This window comes from Cynara cardunculus (genome assembly GCF_001531365.2).
Source record: "Cynara cardunculus var. scolymus isolate 2C chromosome LG 10, CcrdV1, whole genome shotgun sequence".
Taxonomy (NCBI): Eukaryota; Viridiplantae; Streptophyta; class Magnoliopsida; order Asterales; family Asteraceae; genus Cynara; species Cynara cardunculus.
This window is the reverse complement of record NC_037537.1, coordinates 20,190,963-20,208,372: the sequence shown is the minus strand read 5'-3', so window position 1 is coordinate 20,208,372 and position 17,410 is coordinate 20,190,963. Positions and strand designations below refer to the sequence as shown.

General features: G+C 35.3%; 1 protein-coding gene across 8 annotated transcripts; it reads left to right on the top strand.

Moving 5' to 3' along the window:
* The first annotated feature begins 3,198 nt into the window (after positions 1 to 3,198).
* Positions 3,199 to 16,856, top strand: LOC112519394 (flowering time control protein FPA-like). 8 transcript variants are annotated; one of them, XM_025127477.1, is made up of 8 exons: positions 3,199 to 3,667; positions 9,103 to 9,345; positions 9,594 to 9,785; positions 10,020 to 10,494; positions 10,564 to 10,945; positions 11,779 to 12,829; positions 13,008 to 13,097; positions 16,668 to 16,856. In XM_025127477.1, exons 1-8 carry the CDS (start codon positions 3,353 to 3,355, stop codon positions 16,833 to 16,835), a joined length of 2,916 nt encoding a protein of 971 aa, XP_024983245.1. In that variant the 5' UTR covers positions 3,199 to 3,352; the 3' UTR covers positions 16,836 to 16,856. The 8 variants fall into 8 exon arrangements, with proteins under 8 accessions (XP_024983245.1, XP_024983244.1, XP_024983243.1 ...); XM_025127476.1 differs by having other exon boundaries at positions 9,651 to 9,785; positions 10,020 to 10,945; XM_025127475.1 differs by having other exon boundaries at positions 10,020 to 10,945.
* Positions 16,857 to 17,410: the final 554 nt, after the last annotated feature.

Sequence of the window (17,410 nt, the reverse complement as noted above, 5' to 3'; positions counted from 1 at the left end):
TTAGATTTTTTATATTTAAAATGAGATGTTTATCCTGTATTTGATTGTGTTTATCTGCAGTTAGTTACACGAATTCAGATATGGGATGAAATCGGATATAGATGAAATCGTTTAGGGATGAACGAGTTTAAGAGTTTTAAGAGTTTTTAAGAGTTTTAGCCAAATGCTTTATAAAATAGTATAGATTTTTTATTGATGCAATTGGTTAGATATAAAAATCTTGAATGTGATATTTAATATTTATTTTTTATTGTATCAATTAATATTTTTTCTATAAAATTGATTTTTTTTGCATTAGTAAAAAACAATTTTTATTGTGGTAATTTGGATTTTTTTTAAAATGTTCAATTTGATATCTAAATTTAAAAAAATGAGATTTGAAATGAAAAATAGATTTTATTGCATTAAATTTTGGAAAAAACGAATTTTAGTTATTTTTCTATAATTATTTTGCAAATTGGTTTCCCAAAATAGGAATCAGGTGCAAGTTAGTTCACCAAAATAACGATTTTGAAAGTTGGTTCCTCAAAATAGGGAATTAGGTGCAAGTTGGTTCCCCAAAATGACGATTTTAAAAGTTGGTTATCCAAAATAGGAATTAGGTGAAAGTTGGTTACATTTTAATGCAATTTTCCATTTTGTTAAATATATTTCAATTTATTGATAAATCAACTCACTTAATGTTAAATTTATATAAGCTCAAACTAATTCATTTAGAAAGAAATTATATAAATTAAATAATAGCATAATTTTCTATTGGTTGATTGACATGGTAAAAGAATAATCGGAACCAAAACTTACATTATATGGCTAATTGAACCATTTAACCCGCAAAACGAGTAACCCGAACCCGTTTTGGTTCGGGTGAGTTATTCGGTTTCGGATTCTTTTACACCCATAGAGCCTCGGTAACATATGTTTCTGTATTGGTTGCTGGTTGTTAGTATTGATTGTCCTACACTGGGGGGGTGGACATATTAACTGTATAAAAGGTGCATCTGCTTGATTTTAAAAGGTTTTTTTAAATAATATAAAACCGAATCTATAATAGAAGATGGTTTGATTGCCACTTTATATATAAGAGGGCATGAGTTTGAATTTTTGATGATAAAACAATGTGTTGAAGATTTTTACGTACATTTCTTTTTTACATGTCGTCTACATCCTATAAAATATCAAAAATAGATGTAATGATAATAAGATTGCTTATTTAAAACAACTTATTTTTTTTATAAAAGTGCTCATTATCTTATGTGGTGTCAAACCGGAATTTCATGAAGTGTTTGGATTAGCTTATGATGATATCAAAACGTAATAAGTTGATAAGTTGTTTTTTGGTGTTTGACAAGTTTTGCTGATACATGTAAAATTACCAAAAAAAGACATTCATAGTCCTAACAAAAAAAAAACACAAAATTCAAACATACTTTATGGCAGTAGGGATGGTGATTTGCTCCGACTCGGTGGGGAACCCGGTTCACCCGACTCGAACGGGGAAGGGGATTCCTCGCTAAAACGGGTCCCGGGGATCCCCAGTAGACTCAAACCGGGGTCGGGGTCAGAGCCGAGGATGTTACTCAAATCGGGGCTGGGGCCGGGGATCCCCGGTAAAATCAAACTAATGGATATTTTTAATGGGGTTTGACCGGGGATTTATCGGGATTTGATTGAGGATTGATAGAGGTTTGACCGGGGACCGGAACTGGAGCTGGGGGATGTTACTACAAACCGGGGCCGGGGCCGAGGCTTACAAAACCCGCCCCATCCCCTCCCCGTTGACATGCCTATCTGGCAGACCATTCCTCCCGTCTTCCATAGCTTCAACAACTTCTCCCCCATCTTCCCTTTTTCTATTTGATGCCTGATGCCCTCTCAATCCTCACCAACAAATTAATTCCATCAAGCACCAAAGAAATATATGTAACAAATATCCTATGCCGGCGACAAGCAATTCCTCTCGTCTCCACGATTTTGATTTCATTCTCTGATTACGCTAGGGTTTCTCGCATCTTATGATTTTGATTTTGATTTATGTTTCTGTAGGTGAATGTCGATTTCAATTTATGTAGATTAAAGTCAATTTCTTGTACTTGAAGGTCGATTTATGTGTTCGATTTCAATTTCTTGTACTTGAAGGTTGATTTTGATTTCTATACGTGAAGGTCGTGAACTGTGTTTGTGAGGAAGGAGGAATTGGTTTAGGGTTAAAACGGTAAATTGGTTTTCAAAGCTAATAAGTTGAATCTGACAAGTTAGAAGAGAGTAACTTATCAAAAAACTCTTTTATTATCGGTTTGATATCGATATAAACATTTTTTCTTTTTCCCAATCTAAACACTAAAAATTGCTTATTACTGATATCACGTAAGAATAAGTCAATAAACAGTTTAAATAAACAATCCCAAACACCCCCTACGTATACGAAAGAAAGTAGAAATATATTTAATACTTAAAAAAGTGTCGATTCTTGATAAAATAGGGGAAAATTGCACCAATATGGAACAAACTTTCACATGATTCTTATTTTGAGAAACCAACTTTCAAAATCGTCTTTTTGGGGAATCAACTTGCACCTGATTCCTATTTTGGAAAACCAACTTCCAAAATAATTATAGAAAAATAACTAAAATTCGTTTTTTTTTTCAAAAATTAATGCAATAAAATATATTTTTCATTTCAAATCTTGTTTTTTTTTTAAATCCAGATATCAAATTGAAGATTTTTTCAATAAAAATCCAAATTACTACGATAAAAATTGTTTTTACTAATGCAATAAAAAAATTTAATTGATTTAATAAAAAATAAATATTAAATATCACATTCAAGATTTTTATATCTAACCAATTCGTATCAATATTAAAGTTTAAATCAAATTTGGCAAATTAAACCAAAAGTTTGATAGAGACCATTAAATTACCTGTTCAACAGATCAACCAGATCCTTAAATAAACAAAAATTTGATAAAGACCTCTAAATGATGATTTTAAAAATTGGTTCTCCAAAATAAGAATAAGATGAAAATTGGTTTCATTTTAATACAATTTTTCCCATAAAAGAATTATAACTTGAAAAAAGAGATGAAAACTATTTGCCTATTTTGCATTAAAAAGTAAAAACTGTGTTTCTTTTAAAACCTAGCAACTTGCATTATGCAGCCAAACCCCTCGACCCCTGTCCCTCTATATTACAAACCAAAGTGTCGCAATCGTCATCGATCTTCTCCCTCCCGCTCTTTCATTTCTGATCACAAACCCTAATCGCGATTATTAATCATATACAATACCATCTAAGATCAAACCCCCAACCTAATTGGTCGAGTCGTCACTCCATTTGTTTGATTTGTGTCAAGTTAATGTCGCGTTCGTTCAAATCAAACAACCAGGGTGGATGCACTGCCGCTGTTACTGGGAATAACAAGCCTAGCGAATCGTCATGGGATACTGTATCTTGCAATCTATGGGTCGGGAATTTGGCTGCCGATGTTTCGGATTCAGATTTGAGGAATCTCTTTGAGAAACACGGCTGTGTGGAAACCATCACTTGTTATCCGTCAAGGAATTACGCGTTTATTTACTTGAAGGGCGCTGAGGATGCCAAGAGGGCTAGGGATAACCTTCAAGGCGTGGTTCTACGTGGAAACCCGCTAAAGATTGACTTTGCTAAACCGGTTTGTACCACCTTATTAGGTTTACGTGGTTATTTGTTCTTATTATTGCTATTTTGGATCTTAACGATTTGCGCCATTACTAGTATATGGTTGATTATGTCTTTCCAAATCCAAAAGTTACTCAAATTTAGGCCTGGTACGTGGAAATTTGATTCAATATCGGAGATTTTGTCTAGGGTTTCTGCAATATTCAATTTAGCTTGCTATTGCTTTCCAAATGATAAGATTTATTATGTCAAATACTTTTATTTAGAAACATGAGATGCAAATTAACAATTAGAAAAACCACTTGAAAACTTGCAAACAAATTGGATTCTATGCATGTTCCTTATTCCATAGAAGGTGTATTTTTATCTGATTAAATGAGGAATGCATTGCTTTTGGTTTTATCTGATTAGAGGATGTAGATGAGTTTGAAGCCTTACTATTGTTGATATTAATCCACCTTTTGGTGTTGATGTGGTTTGCACAAATGTGAATGAGTTATTGGAATCCTTACATGTTATCCATGGTATTGCAATTGAGAACATATACCTACACCAATTCAGGCACTGCCATTTGAACTTGAATAGTTGTGCCAACAGTGATTTGACAAGGAACAATTTGTCACTATGACTGGTTAAACTGATGAAAGAAACATGAACTTTTAAAAGAGTGAAATTCTTGTGATTAAGATGCCTGATACGAATCGAAGAAGTATCAAATCTTGGTTGCTTTTCCGATTTTTCCAACTTATGAGTAGCAACAGATTTTGTAATATCATTACACACTAAAGGAAGAAACTGTCTCCAGTGGGCTTGGTTGTATGCATTTGGAGAAGAGATCTTCCGACTGGAATTCTTGAGAAATAAGAGTTAGTTAAGTCGAGTAGGCTATATGGTTTAGGGGGAAATTCAAGCCTTAATTTTTGCAACCAAAGTCGGTGCATATGTAATTTAAAAGAATTTTGTTAAGCAAAAAATGTCAGCTTATTTACGTAGTTCTGATTTCTCATTCTAATTTTTGTGTTGCCACTTTTTCGGTTAGGTCCGTATGGTCCACATGTAGTATGAAAAAGGTCAAGAAATTAGCATTATAAAATTAAAATGACGTCAGGAAATTGAGGCATATCATTCTTGCACAACAAAGAGGTCTTTCATGGAACAAACGTGAATAGTCCAACTTAAAATTGGACCATTGAGTGAACTAAAGACACAAAGCTAAAATCCTGAGTCAACATCACTTCACAAAATGAATTGCTTAAATTAATCGAGGATGTCGTGTCTTGCTAAGGAGGTAATGGTTTATTAGTTCAAACCTGACTCAATTGATAATCCTTTCACTCTTTCTGAATTGGTGCAAGATATGATTCTTAACTCCGAATGGTCGATGATGTATGGTGTGATGTGATTGCTGTGGAGTTGGCCATTCCAGTATGGTAAATGATGTACCAATTTAAAAACCTCTTTACTAATCATGTGGACAATGAACTCAAAAATCAACCCAAATTGAACTTATACAAGCGCCATTACATAGAAATTAACCTTCCACATGCGTTGATTAAAAAAACTTAGTACATCTCTTTACACGGCTTTGCTAATCTTTTGCAAGGACATTTTAAGGGGGAAGGGGGATGAGTGAGAGGGGAATGGATGCTTTCTAGCGTTGTTTGACAAAAAAAACACAAAGTTCAACTGGTTTGAGGAACAAATAAGATCTTATAGACCTATTACTAAGGTGCTATCTTTCTGGTGAATGCTACTRTTCTGTAACTTCTGGAACATCCCACCTTGTACTATACTGACCCTCAATTGGCGACCTCTTTAATTATGTTCATGCTCAAGAACTCAATTCTAATAGATGGCTTTGTCATTGTTTCGTTGCTAACTTGRTATTCATTTCATTGTAATCCTCGATATAGTTTGTGTTCATAATGGMTGTAGTGCTTGTGTCAATCTTTTCTTCTTTAAATCTCTAATTGCACATTCTGCTAATTGTTTAGTTAGCATAATCGGTATGCTCAAAGAACAATGTAAGCCAACCAATACTGCTAATAGTTTAGTTAGCATAATCGGTATGCTCAAAGAACAATGTGAGCCAACCAATACTGCTAATAGTTTAGTGCATAATTGTTTGACATATTTAGAATATAACAAAATGTTTATTATTAATTGAAAGGTGGTACAGGTATTTTCTCAAGCATGCTGGTTAGACTTGCTTCAATACTGCAATAATGTGTTACTTTGCGAATGATCCCTCACCTAAAAAGTAAAGGTGTTCAGAACTTTTAAGTACTTGAGTCCAAATGAGAAGTGGTAGCTGATGTATTTTTAACTTCTATGGGCCTGTTTGTTTTGCTTGAGTTTGCTTGTAACTTTCTTTAGATAAGCCAATTCATTTGCTCTTTTGCATCTCTGTTTGTGCATATAATACTTTGGTGAATAAATTCATGATATCAAATTTTCTTTTATGTTAATCCATGGTTTTAAAAATCGTTTGAGGCGTACGCCTAGAGGTGAAGCGGCCCAAAACTGCACCTGAGGCGGCACCTCTTGGACTCTGGATGAGGCTTATGCCTTGGTTCAGTGAGGCTTAGGTGAGGCATGAGGTGTTGTCGAAGTGTATGCTTTAGATGATCTGCTTTCGCAATGTTTTTTTTTGGCTTTTTATAAGCTTTATGGCATTAGTACTTCTCTTTACAGTGTTTACCAAAATTTATGGGTAAGCGCCGACTGGGAGAAGAGGTTTGACTGGAGTAAGATCTCTAATTGAGATAATTGCTGACCGGAAGTTGTTGTTCACCAGATATTCTGTATTAAGCGCTGACCGAATAAAAATGACCATTATACCCTTGTGGAATAAGTGCTGACTAGAAAATCTTGTTAACCAAATGTTTTATATTATGTGTCGACTCGGTTTCATAGTTCAAGTAGTTGTAATAATCAATTTTCAGACACACAGAAAAGGTTTCAAAAAACGACCATGTTTGACAATGAAAAGAAATTGACTTTGCCTTTTCAAAAAGAAATTCTGGAAAAAAATTGATTTACCATCTACGGATTCTTAAAATTTGGAAGTAAATTATAGTTCATTAATTAACATATCCCATGCTTTTAGAGCTCTTAATATTTAAATAATGAATAACTTTTTTAATACTAAAATACTATATATAATCAACTATTTGTATAATATGAAGGTACAAGGTTTAAGGTTTATATTAACAGGGGTGAGAAAGAGAATTTCTAAAAGAACTAGTGGAAAGGTGGCGTGAAATGTGAATGAGAGGGGTTAGAACTTAGAAGGACAAATTTGTCTCTGACCATGGTAAGTTCCATTTCCATATCTGATTGTGGACAGCACACGGTCAGCAGTGGAGTAATTTTTTTTTTTTGGTGAACATCTAACCTCTTACTTGGGTAAGAGATACGTATCCAATAAGAGGTAGTAAGAGGCTAGTAAATGGGCCCCAAGCGTCTTTTTATTTTATTTAAAAACACTAAAAGTCAAAGCTCAATGGCTCCAATGTGTACTTTTTATATTTTAAAAACCCAAAAAGCTAGTACTTTCTCCTCTCAGTCAAAATGTGTGGTTTGACCATCTCTCTTCCTCTGAGCAACCAATTCTTCCACACCCTCTCAGCCTAACTTACGGTTTTACTCTTTTCTGTCCAGAACCACTGAACCAGCACCCTTAGTAATTTTGTATAATATTTATTGTATATAAATGTATATACATATTTGTGTAGTATATAACTATATGTACATGTTTTGGTGTATATATATATATATTTCCGCCTCAATGTCTCGATACCGTCTTTTAAAACCTTGGTTTAATCATACAAGGGAGCTGGTGATGAATTCATTTACGTTCTTCAATAATTGTTGTCATTATCATCATTTTATTTTTTCTACTTGCTTCTCCCATCAGTCAATATATTAGTGGACAAGCTGCATTACTTGCAAATTACCTATGTGTACACCTTCGTTTTATGTTCTTTTTCAATGCACATAAATTGAAGTATTATGGGAAACAAATTTTAGTTTTCTTTCAATACTGCATGCTCATGTTTTGCATCGACAATCGTGTTAGGCAAGGTTTTAACGGAATGGCTCCTTGAAGCGGTTTGAGGCATAAGCCTCGAGGCGGGAAACAAACAAGGTTCATGATATTAATAATAAGTAAAATAAAATGAATCTTGCTCTAGAAGATTAGTTTTTGTCTTATTCTCTTGCACAAAAAGGACAACTTCATACCTCACACAAAAAAGTACATGTACATAGTTACTTTATTATCTCCAAACGTGCTTACCAACTTTGTGAAAGACAACTGTTCATATGCGACCAAAAGCATGCATATCTGAAGACAAAGAACAATCTCTCTACTAGAAGCTTGCCATGTGGCTTGTCCCCTCTGACTTGCATCAAATGCAATGGGTATTAATAGCTGAGAAAACTCCTCTTCTCAGCAAGCACCTTCTTCTCTTTATAACTCTCTTCTCTCTTGCAACTATCTTCTGTACAAACTGTGTGCTTCTAAGATTGTTTAGATTAGGTCTTAACCTTGTCTTCTTCCGCAACAATCTGTAAATTCCATATTGGTCTTCTTTATCAATAAACGGATTTAAAAAGTAAAAATTGTGTGTTTGTATTCTAAAATTATTTTATAACATAATTTCATTCCAAATTTTAAACATCATAAAGTCATAAAAATACTAGTTATCAGTGTAAAAACATATCAATCTACAAGTCTAAACATATACATACACAAGAAAATATCATGTCTGGTTCTGGTCACAACCTAACAAGATATACTAATGAAAATGCAACTAGGCATACACAAGAAATCAGGAGTATATATATACAAAAGAAGCAGGAGGGTCTTCACTAGAGAGGGAGAAAGTCGGTCCGTTAGAATGGGGAGATTGGTCTCTAGAAAGAGTGAGGAAACAGACACTGGTCCTTGAGAGAGGGAAGAAAATGGGTCTTGGCCTTGAGTGAGTGAGAAACTCTGGTGGCACAAGAGAGAAGGAACAGGTAATGAAAAACTTTTTGATTTGTGAAGATAAAGTATGTCTTCTTTTGGTTTAAAGTAAAAAAGGATAACATAGGTTTGACTTTTTAGTCTATTTTAAATATAAAAATAGAACTAAATAAAAAAGGACTGCCATAAGCCTGTATTATCTCTTGATGTGTATGTTCTTCTCCAAAAAAAATTGTATACTGTTTTACACTTGCTACAATGTCGTTTGCTAAATTATCCAAGGTTTATTTCATAGAGTAATCAGATGAGGTTTGGACGTGGGTGAACTTCTTAATTATGCTTGACTGTTGCAATATGGATATTGTTGCTCTTATTAAATGCCTTGAAGACCAACTAATTAGAATTTCAGTTTGTTTGGTGTTATCATGGTTTAATCAACCTCTCCTAATTATATAATTTTCAAAATTATGTGGCAGGCTAAACCCTGTAAGAGCTTGTGGGTTAGTGGTATCAGTACTTCCATATTAAAAGAAGATTTAGAAGAAGAATTTTCTAAATTTGGCAAAATTGAGGATTTTAAATTCCAACGCGATAAAAATTCAGCGTACATTGATTATTGTAGACTAGAAGATGCATCTAAGGCTCTTAAAGCTATGCATGGCAAGCAAAAAGGTGGGACCATGATTCGTGTGGATTATCTCAGATCTCATTCTAGAAGAGTAAGTTATTTCTTTTCTTTTATCAAATCTAGCCATCTAGGTGATAAAAGACAAATGGGCGTTCATTGTTTTGGGTCTTGATGATTTATATTAGATGTTGATGTTGCAGTGTGGTTCTATGGCGTTTGTTGAAAAATAAAGACCTTCCTCTGCACTATTATGCTAAAACAAGATTGCTCTATTAGAATCTCCATGTTAATTAACATCCCTCCCAAGAAAAGAGAAGCAGAAATGAGGTTTTTAGGAAGTCTAACTATGTCATCAATTTGTTTTGCATGTACTTTTTGCTTGGCTTGATCAAACAGGACCAGGGGCCTGATTTCCATGAACCGAAGGAAGGACAGCATTACAGAAGTATGGGTCTTGTTTCACCTTGGTTACCACAAGATCCTGCTAGGAATTACTCTGATCCTCTTAATTATGGATCCAATAGACTGCAGGTTATTACCTAGTCTTTGTTACTCTTTACTGTGTTGTTCCACAGAGATCTGGATGCCAGAGAGTTTCTGCTGTAGTGCTGGCATTAGTACATGCAGTAGCACTTGCATGGCATCTACGTTTTGCACAAAAAACTGCAATACCTTTCTCATTGCCAGGGAGCAAGTCCTGCAAACAATTAGCTATTTTTCCAAACAACATTGTCAATATTCTTGTCATCCATGTTTTTTTTACAGCCTATTCTGCCATCAGAAGGTCTAAAAGGGGACAAGGAACAACCAAGTAATGTTTTGCTTATATCATATCCTCCCGTTGTTCATATTGATGAACAGATGTTGCACAATGCTATGATTTTATTTGGTGAGATTGAAAGGATCAGAAGTTTTCCTTCAAGATACTGCTCATTCGTTGAGTTTAGAAGCGTGGAAGAGGCTCAGCTTGCCAAGGAGGGGTTGCAGGGAAAGCTTTTCAATGATTCTAGGATATCAATTACGTTCAAAATAAATGATGTCACACTGAACCAACATCCTAATGGATTTCTTCCTGGTATTGAAGGGCCAAGGCCTAATTCATTATTTAACGAAGTTCCATTCCAAGCAGCACAATTGGATGCAATTGGTCTACCAATAGTGCCAAATAGCTTCCATGGGCGTGCGGTTCCTCATGGTGTTGGAGGACCAGTTACTTCTATGCGACCTTTTGCTCCTCCTGGTAGCTTTGTACCTATACTCCCAGGTCCAGAGTTTGGTGTGTCTGACCCTAATCCTAACAATCCAATAGGTGGTCCTAATTGGAGGTCTTCTCCTTCCAGTGGGATGCTTTCTTCTCCTTCAGTAAGTAGGAATCCATCCACCAAGCCAACTCTTGGGTCATGGGATATTTATGATGCAAGTCAAATTCAACGGGAGCCCAAAAGGTTGAGAACTGGTGATGCTGTGCCCTTAAAAGAAAATAATGATCGGGTTTTGCCAACTGATCAAATATGCAGAGGCGTTCCACAAGTTAAGGGTGTTGGTCCCTCAAACACAAGATTCACAAGTAGAAATCCTGACATTGGTCGTCCACGTGCCGACTCTATGTGGCGAGGCATCATTGCTAAGGGTGGAATTCCTGTTTGTCATGCACGCTGTGTTCCTGTTGGAGATTGGATTGGTTATGAGATGTAAGTAATTTTCTTTTGCTTCATGTTTAAGTATGTTATCTAGAAAATTTGGGCTCCTCTATTAACTTTTATATGCTTCACTTGTGAGATACCATAAATGCATGACAAGTTTTAAGAGTTGTGTTATTATAAAGTCTTGAGTGGCAAGTTTTACAAGATTCTTGTGGGACTTGCAATGATGTATAGAATGTTTAGCCACCAAAAGACATGATGTTACACGAATGTGAATGCTAAGATGGATGTGATCTCACACATGAGGGATAATATCAAATATGATTACATGAGAAAGAATGTTTGGGTGGCAACAACTGGGAGGCAGCATCTGAGATGGTCAGGTCATCTACGATGTATACTTTCGGATGCATGGCTTAATAATGCAAACTTGTACCAAGAAGATGTTAGGAGAGGCTATTGTTGGCCAGGATTGACATTGAGAAGGTTGTGTGGAGAGATTTGAGTGGGTCCAAGATGTTGCACAGATTTCTACCCAGATGAAGGTGTTAGGAAATATTTAAGTGAGTGAAAAATACAAACCATTTGGTCTTAGATGAGTGTGTGGAAGGATGATATTTATGTTGTTGAGCATCCTAGGTGCTCACCCCGTTATAATTTCTTTTGGTTCTTGATTTAGCCTACCTCTTGAAGTTTGGGATAAGTGACTCATGTAGAATTTGGGTTATTGCAGAACACTCTAAATCACTTTGCAGTAAATGATTCAAGGCTCTTAATTTCTAGTAACAAATTGCTGAATGATTGATAAATCAATGTAGCGTGTATGTTAGTCTTGTTACAAATATCTCAATAACTTAACTTTTGGAATTTTGAACCTGCAGCCCTGAAATTGTAAATTGCTCTGCTAGAACAGGATTGGATCTGCTGTCAAAACATTATGCAGATGCTGTTGGTTTTGATATCAGTTTCTTCTTGCCTGATAGTGAAGAGGATTTTGCTTCATATACCGAATTGCTACGGTACTTGGGTGACCATAATCGAGCTGGTGTTTCCAAATTTGATGATGGGACCACTTTATTCTTAGTCCCACCTTCTGAATTTCTAACAACAGTTTTGAAGGTTTCTGGGCCTGAGCGGCTCTATGGGGTTGTTCTTAAGTTCCCACAACATGCTTCTGACAGCATATCTGGTCCCTCGATAAGCCAGCCTCAGCAGATTGATAAATTGCAGGTTCCTTCTCAAAATGAGCATGGTGTTGTGCCCAAGGATGAGAAAATGCTACAAAACACGTATAGTGGTGTTTCACATGAGTTACCAAGATCCCATCCAGAGCCGCTAGGTCCTATAACTAGTAATCCCCAGCCTGCATATCTTGTGCCACCAGTTACCTCTACTTGTACCACTCCGGCTGGACTTTCTTTAACACCTGAACTTGTTGCAACTCTGGCTTCTTTAGCCAAGATAAATTCTAATGGCCTTCAACCAGGAGCTAATACAGTGACAGGGTCACTACTGACTTCTGTTGCATCTGATGAAAGACAATTTCAGGGACGAAATGAACATGAAACATCCAATTTAGCTGGACCTTATGTACAACAAGTTGGCAGTACATTTCAGTCACAGGCACAAATCTTGCCGCAGCATCAGCCTTATCTATCAAATACAGTTGGTGCCCTTAATTTGGCAGTTACCCAAGAAAGTCATATTCAAGGTCTTTCTTTCAATATGCCACACCATGAGGCAGTGGCATCTATGACAAATTCTAACATTCAGACACCACAGGGTGTACAATTTGCACTTCCCATGCAGGCCACTCAGCAATACCAACTCGATTACTCACAGGATATGCACACCGACTCTGGTTTTCAAAAGAATACAGAGGCTCCCTCCGTGATTCATCCTGGATTTAATGCTGTTACATCCTCAGGCCAGGTATATGGTATTAATAATGTTTATGAACCACAAACAATGGTACCACCAGGAGTTGAGAACTCCGGTGTGCATCTCCCCGAGCAGATGCAGCAACTTGCGGCTCCTTTATATGGAGCAAGTCAGCAAATGTTGGATGCTGATAAGAACGAGCGATATCAATCAACACTACAATTTGCAGCTAACCTCCTGCTTCAGATACATCAGAAGCGGCCTGGTGCTGAAGCAGGGGGAACGGACAGAAACCACTAAGGAGGTTCCTTTCATCAAGGTATTACTGAGCCTATCTTTTTTTCAAAATTGATTTATGATTCTTCAGGAAATAATCTAGACATGCTTAGATATGCATCTAGAGGTCAATTATAATTTTGTTGGTTTCATGCCTTCCATCTTTCTGTGCTATATGTTCCATAGTTCTGCTTGAATTACCAAACTAAGATAACAAATAAGATAGGTTTTAGAAAAGGTGTTGCTCTGGGTGATTTATGGATGCATGTAGGAAAGAGCAAACAGTCTGGTGGAATCTGGCATTATGTTTATGCTCTAATGGGTGCTTATATGCAACTAGATATGTTAAGAATTGGGGAAGGCTGCAAAAATTCTTGAGAAGTTTCTTTGAGCTTGTACATATATGTGTACACAAAAATATGTAGATCGGATGTCTAGAAAGTAGAGGAGGTAGGATGGGCAGGATTAGACACCCTAGTGGTCCTTGCCGTAAACCACACAGGCTCTTAAGTGAACATGAACTCTTATTTTCTCTATGTGTGTGTGCATATATGTATGTGTACACACAACGCCAATATATATGTTTGTATATGCATATTCTTGTTTCTATTTGGGATTGGCGAGGAGGCAAACCCCTTGCCAGTTTATATGTTGGCAATTTGACTGTTCATGCTATGCAATTCCTTCTGCCAATGATTGCAAAATCATTGGACTCATTAGTGGCTATTATGATTAGTTTTAATGTTGTCAACCTTCCTTTAGGTTCATTGTAGCTTTGGTACATGCAATAGTTCTCAAGTTAGTTATGCTTAGATTAAATGACAGAATGCAGAGTCCAATAATCATGTGCAATTTATTTAAATCTCTAAATGGTAGAAGATCATTAGTATATCACCCTCTTGCACCTGCTACTATCAGTATTCCATGGAAGTTAGAACTTGTTTGTCGACCAAATCTTATCCTTGTTGGATGTTTCTGATCTTGCTGCTTGCTCTGTGCTTGATATAGATTGATATGATTGTTTCTTTAATGCTGTCTTTTATAAATTACTTCTTATATTGTACTAATAATCAAACATTTGACTTGTGTTTTACTGTTTATTTGCATACCACATGCTATTAGAAATAGATGTATTTCCAATTCCTATTCTTTTGGATTTACGCCTATTGCAGTCGTGTGGATGTCACATCTTTTTCTTGCTTCATTCTTACGACATTTAAATTTCTTAGTGAACTCCATCCTCATTTAGTTGTACGTAAAGTTGTAATGTCCTTATAAAATTCGTTCCCCTTTAACCTCTGTAGACATATATTCGTTTTTATTCCTATAAGTTATAATACGTAATGTTCTAAAGCGTTAAAGAGGAACTAGGCATAGACTTTAAACAAAAAACGAGTAGTCCAAAATGCCTATCTGGCTTTACAAACCACGAATTGAAGCAAGGTTTTTGCTATTTCTGCTTTACCTTCAAATATCTAACGAACAAAGATGAAAATGGTATAACGAGAAGAATTGGTTTTTTCGTTGGAGGTTAAAGTAACTGGTTCGTGTTGGTGCAGTTTAGACTGTCGATATTGCTAGGAAAGCAACTCTAAAACCACCACCCTAATCGTGCCCGAAGTTCTAGTACATTAGGAACTTTTTCTTGAAATCCGGAAGAAACACATAACGAGCTTTTAGCCGTTTGTTTGTTCAATCGTGTCAAACCGTAACTTTTGAAAAACGTAATAAGCCAAATCTTTCTGAAAGGGGTGTTATAATTTCATTACGTAAATTCGATGATTTGGAGGACCGAAAGACGTTCGTTTTTTTGGGGTTTTGTGGTGTTGGGAGCTTGTCATTTTTGTTCGTTTGGTTTATTGGTGTCAAAATCGGCAGATCAACAGTTGGGGTTCAAATGGGTGTGTTTGATTGATCCATCAATTTTCTGAATTTAATAAATAATTAATATTTTTATAAATACTATATTACTGGAATATAATATAATACAAGTTTTTTAAATAAAGCAATTAGGAGGTTATGGTTATTATTCTTTTGGGGTGATTTCAGGCTGTTGATTTCATTTTTAAAATAGGAATTGAAAATTTGAGAGGCCGTAGGTTGTAAACATGTAATTAGAATCGTTACCACCACAGAAAGAAAAAAATGAATAAATAAATAACATTAAAACTTCACAGTAAAATATCGTGAAGGTAAAATATATAATGGGTTTTTATAGCAAAAACATCGTATCTTTATAGTATTTTTACTGTGAAGGTTTACTGTTATTTATATGGTTTCGTGGGTATGACGAAAACACAAAATATATGTCTTTGATTCAAGAAGTTTTTCAAGAATCTTTAAACTAGTTAACATTTTTTTTTGATTAACCTGGATATCCAACCCGCTATGTGAAACGACTAATCTCAGGGCAACCACCTATTTTACAGATAGCCTAGAGTCATCGCATTTGAACCTCTGTGACCATAAGGGGATTTTTATTCCTCATTGGATTTGAACCTGAGATCTTCAGGTATTTTTAACTTTTGGAGCCAACTAGTCAACATTTGTCGCCATCTATTGTAATATTTTCTATTATCTAAAGTCTAAACAATGATTGTAAACCCATAAATAACCATTATAAATATATCGCCTTAATTATCAATCCCTCATTATTTAAAGTTCATGAAATCTATAAGTTTCTTGAAAAATAATATATAAGTTTTGTGGGTTCTTTTAGTATTTGATATTACTGTCATTTTAATCGTCTCAACATGAGTTTTTAATAACGTATGTTGTAATGAATATTTAGTTTTTTTAAAATATTTATCAAATTATATTAATTAATCCAAAAATAATAAAGATATAAAATGAATTTATTGGCTACGGCTTGGTCAACTTTCTAATACTGGTTAAAGTTTAGGCAGACATAGAGGAAATCTCATCTTCTCCAGGTTCGAATCTAAGCATTATCAAAACTCTTGTAGCCATGAAGGTTCACCTGCGATGACTCCATCCCATTTGTGGTCGCTCGGGGGATTAGTCTGTGCATTTAAGCTGTCTCGGAAGCCTACGGTTATAAAAATGAACTCTCAACTAGTCCATTATCCACAACTCATTACACACAATATGCTACATTAGTCCTGCGTTTTTACAAAATCCCTTCCACTCTCATGTCTTCTGAAATGTCTAAAGCCACTGTCTCCAGTCTCGGCTGCTCATCCACGTCCTCCTTGGCTCCCCCCCCTCCTCACACCTTCAATTTCGACGCTTTCTACCCTCTTGATAACATGAGCAACATTCACTCGACAAACATAACATCGTTAATATTACCCGTCTAGTATAACTAGTCCGTGAACCATGTTCGTTGTAAATATCTTAATCTAAAAGCAAAGAAATGAAAACTGACATTCAAACAGACACAATTTTTAAATCGTGGCTTAATGGACTTCTAGTCAGTTAGGTTGCTTCTTAGATCAGTACGGTTAGAATTATTTGTTAGATGTAATTTATAATTCATGGCTTAATGGCTTAATTTTTATCTTTACTTGCAACTTAAGTTCTATTTTGGTTTTATTCTTTTAAACAAAGAGATCAATGGCTAACTTGATCATCGTATTTATTTAAAATGTAGGGCCAAAGCAGTTTAACGACTTGGTTTGGCTGGTGGAGACCGTGTGCTCTAATGGTTTTACGTTTTTTATACCTGAACCCGAAAACTTCTCTCTTTGTATCGTACTTTGCTAAGATTCTTTTCGTTCATGAATTTCTAATGTTGCTATTTTATACCACTTCAAAGTAAATGTGCAAATTTGATATTTCACGTTTTTCTTTCGAGACATCATAAATATTATCAACAGTCTTGTATCACAATAATCATCGTTTGAAAAAGAAGTTAAAATCAAGATTATGCAACTAAATACGTATTGTAGAAATACCAGATGCATGAAAAACGTACGTTATACGATGGATGATGTAAGCGAAGAAAAATCCATCATTATGCAAGAAACAACACCCCGCAAAATGTGGAATTTTTTACTTGTGTTTATGATGTCTTATAAATGTATTAACGCGACATACAAATCGTACGTACTTTAAGAAATAATGATCCCGGTAAGTGATGACGGAGCCGAAGAATGGTTGACAAATGTGGTTACCAACCCATCCCCTTCAAACTTTACTAGCTACAAAAAAAATATAATCGATTTGTAATAGATGTCTGATGTGATAACATAGACTTAGAGGTTGTTTACCAAATTTTTTATTAAGTTCTGTATAAATAAATTTGTATGTCTGGATAAATGGGTGTTGTTTTTTTTTTTTATCTGAACCAACAGTTTAAATAACATAAATGACCGATTTACCCCCCAATATTAA